Source organism: Vombatus ursinus, unplaced genomic scaffold (genome assembly GCF_900497805.2).
Source record: "Vombatus ursinus unplaced genomic scaffold, bare-nosed wombat genome assembly UNPS02014863.1, whole genome shotgun sequence".
NCBI lineage: Eukaryota > Metazoa > Chordata > Mammalia > Diprotodontia > Vombatidae > Vombatus > Vombatus ursinus.
Genome location: NW_020954641.1, coordinates 27,538,323 through 27,544,377, shown reverse-complemented (window position 1 = coordinate 27,544,377; position 6,055 = coordinate 27,538,323). Strand labels below are relative to the sequence as shown.

At 35.5% G+C, this 6,055-nt stretch overlaps 1 protein-coding gene across 8 annotated transcripts in view; it reads left to right on the top strand.

Moving 5' to 3' along the window:
* The window catches only part of CNOT8 (CCR4-NOT transcription complex subunit 8), a 28,162-nt gene that overhangs the window by 8,019 nt on the left and 14,088 nt on the right, over positions 1 to 6,055 (top strand). For 7 of the 8 annotated variants that reach the window (XR_003567296.1, XM_027842008.1, XM_027842007.1 and 4 more), the window contains 2 exons: positions 1,681 to 1,842; positions 2,419 to 2,563. Coding sequence is in view for 7 of the 8 variants with exons in the window: in XM_027842008.1 (XP_027697809.1) it covers positions 1,681 to 1,842; positions 2,419 to 2,563 (307 nt within the window). In the remaining variant the exon portion in view is untranslated. The remainder of the gene's footprint in view (positions 1 to 1,680; positions 1,843 to 2,418; positions 2,564 to 6,055) is intronic. The other variant, XM_027842010.1, reaches the window with a different exon arrangement.

The window sequence follows — 6,055 nt, the reverse complement described above, 5'->3', positions numbered from 1 at the left end:
GTGTGTGTGTGTGTGTGTGTGTGTGTGTGTGTGTGTGTGTGTGTGTGTGTGAGAGATAAAGGAGTATAGACCATCAGAAAATAAAGATCCCAGCAGAAAAGGCTGAAATTATGACTTCTTTGCTGGGAAATTTATGATGCAGTTTTTAAAAGTAGACAACCTGACAGATTATTGTAATGGTCTGGTCTGTTTTAGAAGGACATTAAGGCCATAGTCATATTCAAATCTCTATTATTTAAATGGGGAAAAGGACTTTGGGAATAAGTTCTTAAACACTTGGGAGTTTTCTTGAAGATAGAGAGGGCTTTGAATAACTTGGGGGTAAAAAGCTTATGATTTCTGACAAGATGAAAACTATAAAGAGAAAAGGAGAGTAGAGTGTGTTTTAATAATTATATAAGATTTTGTAGGGCTTAGAGCTGGAAGGGAGCTTAGAGATGTGGAGCTGGAAGAGACTTCAGAGGTCATCTAGTCCATAGATGTCAAGCTCATGTAAAACCTCTAGTGTAGCCAAAACCAGATTTTAAATGTAATTGGGATATATTGAACAAAATAAATAAAAATGTAGTACAACATAGATAATGTAATTTGTGGTTTTCTAAGTTAATATGCAGCTGGAGGGATCTGTTTCTATTTAAGTTTGATACCACTCATCTAGTCTAGCACCCTCATAAATGTATGCACTAAAATCCCCTCGGGTTAAATGACTTTTGTTCAATGTTGTGAAGGTACTGATAGAGCTAGGATATGAACCCAAATCTCCTGAATCCAAATCCAGTGCTTTTTACATTATATCGAAGCTACATAGGTGGAACAATCAATTGCAATGCAGTACTAATTTTTGGTAGATGAGGGGAAAACTGTAAATCATTTGTATGTATCGATAGTTAATCTAGTGACTTTATTTTGTTAGTCTAGTCTGAGTTTTAAAGGCAGTATGACATAATGGATAGAGAGCTTACCAAATCCTGGGAAGATCTTGATTCTGGTCTCCTTTCTGACCCATATACTGACTGTGACTTTGGGTCATTTAACCTCTGCTACCCCACAGCCACTCTCCAAGACTAGAAATTGAAGAGCAGACGCTGATTCATATAGGTAGAGGGAATTTTCTTGCTAGGAGTCCCTTGTACCATTGTATTCTGAGGTCCAGTCCAAATCCGAGTACAAGTATACAAACCTAATGAAAGGAAGAGGACAGTGCATCTTGAAGTGAGAGTCAGAAACTTAATTCCATTGCTTATTTCATGACTGCTCTGATATCTAGATTAACTAACAAATTGTTTGTGAATGTGTCTTTTGTCTCAGAGAGAATTATTGTTATGTACTTCAGGTCTGTTGGTGAAGTTGATTTTACCTTTAAAAAAACATAAGCACCCCAAAGCAGCCTTCCAAATATCATTTTATTTTATTTTTTTTATTTTTTTTATTTTTAGGCAATTGGGGTTAAGTGACTTGCCCAGGGTCGCACAACTAGTAAGTGTCAAGTGTTTGGTCTGAGGCCAGATTTGAACTCAGGTCCTCCTGACTTCAGGGCCGGTGCTCTATCCACTGCGCCACCTACCTGACCCCCAAATATCATTTTAGAAAAATTTTCTTCTGTATGTATAATACTGTTGATGTTTTAAAATTACAGCTGTAATTTTACATCACTTATAAGTGAATGCCTTACTTTTTTAGAGAGGACATGTATTCCCAGGACTCTATAGATCTCCTTGCTAACTCAGGGTTACAGTTCCAGAAGCATGAAGAGGAAGGTATTGACACTTTGCACTTTGCAGAACTGCTCATGACCTCAGGGGTAGTTCTCTGTGACAACGTCAAATGGCTTTCATTTCACAGGTCAGTCCTAGAAAGAGCCTAAATAAATAATGAGCTCACTAGGTCTTAGTATAGTAACGAATTTGATATGTGTTGTTCTCTGTTTCAGTCATCAGTAACGATTAGAATTGGATATTGACTTGTTGAATATCCTTAGCTTTTGTCAGTTTAAGGAAAAAATTGGGCCTGTGATAGGTGATTTCCCAAGACATTTGATAATCATCAGTTTATGTAATTCTAGGAGAGTGAGAAGGTTGGGGTATTGCCATTCTAAGGTAGCGTATTATGTCTTGTTTGCCATTATTTTAATTGAACCGTGAAGTCATTTGTCCCTTCATTAGAGAGAGGGTATTTTCTGATTTTATATAAAATCTAGACTTAGGAAATATTTTAGTATTTTTTCTGTAACTTTTTCTAATGATCTATTATGTGATTATTCACTTTGGAGTTTAGTTAGTTTAACTGAAAAAATTGGAATATTTTGGAAATTTGGAAAAATAGGCCTTAGTTTTTTGTATTATAAATTGTGAGAGGCAGAGTGACAGGTTCCGACCTCTGCCGTTTGTTTAACTGCCGTGATTTATTCCTCTCATGCAGTGGTTATGATTTTGGCTACATGGTAAAGCTGCTAACTGATTCGCGATTACCAGAAGAAGAGCATGAATTCTTCCATATTTTGAACCTCTTCTTCCCATCTATTTATGATGTGAAATACTTGATGAAGAGTTGCAAAAACCTTAAGGTAAAAATGATTTTTCATATCAGTAGCTGAGTAAGACTAGCTACTATTTACTCACAAAAGTATAAATACCATGACCCTAAAGATAGTTAATAGTTATAATAGGGAAGGACAGTTAACAAATTTATAAACTAGCCTTTACTTGGCACTCAAATCAGAAAATGAATTAATAATAACTCATTTCTATGGTTCTTTATGGTTTATAAAGCACGTTTCCTCAGAACACCCTTTGAGGTGCATAGTACAAGTTATCTTCATTTTGGTGAGACTCATAGGAGGACATAGAATTGTTCTCATGGTCAGAAATCTAGAAAGCATTGGAGTTATAATAAGAACCCAGATCTTTCAGACCTTTGCTTTTCTCACTTTCCCATAAAACTGCTTTTCTGAGTATTAGTGTAACTCTTTATTTAACAGCTTAGAAAACGTAACGTCATTAGGTAAGATAACATTATAGGGGATAGTTCCATAGGAATAATTTTATAAATAAGCTTTGGGCCAAATGATTACCGCCCCCCCCACCCCCCCGCCAGTGGAGTTTTCATGATATTGCTGTAGGGTATGGTTGTAACTTGATGCTGTATAACCTCAGGCCCTCATAACTGTTTTGTAGTCCTACTCTAATTCATTCCTCTCATTTTGTATAGTACCTATTCCAAACTTTTTCTTTCTTAAGATCCCTGATTTCTCCATTCCCTATACACGTAAAGCACATGCTGTATCTTTCTGTTTCTCCAATATGATTGAAGTCATCTCACTTGAGCTCCTTCAGCCCTCATAAAACTTCCTAGCATAATTTCCCATTCTTTTCTTTCCTTCTGTCTCAAAGGAGGTTACTTACTCCTTACTCGTTAAGTCAATTACTCTATGTATATTCTTGAACTTGTCCTTTTCTGCCTTCTCCAAGTATCTGCTCAAGCAGTAATGCCTCTTTAATTTATCCCTCATCACTGACTCCCATCTGTTTGTAAAAATGTTCATCTCCTTAGTCCTTAATAAAAAAATTCCTTTAATTCTCCTGTTCAGTAGCTAGCTTCTTCACTTTGACAGCTAAACTTAAAACAAACAAACCCAAGTTTTCTGTATCCAGTGTTTCTATTTCTTTTTTTTTTTTGGCTAGGCAGTGGGGTTAAGTGACTTGCCCAGGGTCACGTAGCTAGTAAGTGTTATGTATCTGAGGCTGAATTTGAACTCAGGTCCTCCTGACTTCAGGGCCGGTGCTCTATCCACTGCACCACCTAGCTGCCGCCCAGTGTTTCTACTCCTGATTACCATTTATTCTTTAGCTACTTGTAGTCTCACTGCTCTTGTTACTTTACGGAAATTATTTGGCAGTCCCCATTGACCTTTTAATGATCAAATCTAGTGACTATTTTTCAGTCTGTAGAAGAAAACAATTCATACTTTTAGTTGTAGCCAAAACCTTTCAGAGACAATTTTTAAAAAATGCAATCATTTCTGCTTGGAGAGAGGTTAGGTAAATTTCTTGCTAATCAGAGTACCCTCTCTTCCCCAAGCAACTTCCAACTTACATATTATAGTAATTGTGAAACAAAAGATGAAACTCCACAGCAAAGTAAAACAAAGATATATAGTTTACACTTGGTTTTGATTGACTAGATGGAACAATATTGGCACACCCTTGGAGGAAATACCTTCCTGAAACCAATTATTCTTCCTTAACTATTCCCACTAAGGATTCCCCTTTCATTCTGCTCAAAGGAGAACAAAAAGATAACACTCTTAGTTGGATTAAACAAAAAAGACATTAAACAACAAAATAAAATTTAGTTTGATCTCCGTAAACAAGACTGATTTCTCCAATGATATTAGTTTCAGGAAATTAAGACTTTTCCCCAAAATTGATTCAGTGTTGTACTTCAGATTAAGACATTGTCATAATATTATTTAATGTTTTTCTTGTTTTTAAAATTCTGAATTTAAATACCAAAAAAGATCATTTCTGTACACACAGCAGTGCACAAAGGGAAGATTATACATGAAATTTAATCTTCATTTCACACTGCTTGCTTTAAAAAAAGTATATAATCACATTATTTTAAAAATTGTCCTGTTTGTATGTGCTTCCTTCTGAACTTCCTTCTGTTTTCTTCTGTGCATTTAAAAAATAGTTACAATGATCCTCTTCTTTTTGGCATCACTATTACCACCTCTTCTTCCCCAATTAACCTAGGGAAAGAAAGAGGGAAAATTCTCTACTCCTTTTTTTTTTTTTTAAACAAATAAGCATTTTCAAGCAAATCGAATTCATGTGGTGAGGTCATGTCCAAAAGTTTATGTCTCTGCACCTTGTGTCTGTCACTTCTCTGTTTGAAGGTGGGTAACATACTTCATTATAGGTTCTTTGGAAACATGGTTGGTGGACACATGAAAGGTTTTCAGGTTGTTTTTCTTTAGTGTTGTTCTTGTATAAACCGTTCTCTGGGTTTTGCTTACTTCCCTGTGTGTCAGTTCATTAAACTACTCAGTATTCTTTGAAATAATCTCTTTTGTTTGCACATGAATTTTATGTTCACGTTTAGGAAGTCTGTTTTTGCTTGTTGTCCTCTCTAGTATTCCCTCTTCTCCCTGATCCTGTTTACCTGTTGTTTGAAGTATTTCTACCCCAAACTCTGTGTGTTCAGCCCTCCTTTGGTCATTTTAGGTAAGAGTGAGATTCATCCAATGTTGACTTCCTCACCCCCTTTTAAAGTTTGTATACTCTTCTGCTATACTCCAGTTATGAATATTAGCAGTTTCACTCCCTCCTTTCTATACCAATATATTCCTTTTATGTTCTTTCTCTTTCCTCTCTTAAGACTCTCAAAACAGAACCATTCTATCCCCAAGATTTCTGTGTTTCTTATTCAGCTTATTCAGTATCATTTGAAGACATAAGGTTCTAAAGGATGATTGTTTCTTCTGTTAGAATATTAGCATTTAATTATTATACAATCTTTTCCAATTGCTCAGATAAATTTACCTTTTTAAGTTTATCTTGACTCTTATGTTTGTATTTCAAGGTTTCTATTCCATTGTGGTCTTTTCAACAATCATTTTTTAAAATTTTATTTTGATTTATCAACAGTCACTTCCATAAGCTTTTGAGCTTTAAATTTTTCTCCCCCTCCTTCCCCCTTCCATCCCCAAGATGGTGCGCAATCTGATATAGGCTATACCTGTACATTCCTATTAAACATATTTTCACATTAGTCATATTGTGAAGAAGAATTAGAACCCATAAGAGGAACCACAAGAAAGAAGAGAAAAAACAAAACAAAAAAATAGCAAATAGTTTACTTTGACCTGCATTCAAACTCCATAGTTCTTTCTCTGGATGTGGATAGCATTTTTCATCATGAGACTTTTGGAGATGTCTTAGATCCTTACATTGCTGAGAAGAGCTGTCTATCAAAGTTAGTCATTGCAAAACATGGCTGTTACTGTGTACAGTGTTCTGGTTCTGCTCACTTCACTCAGCATCAGTTCATACAA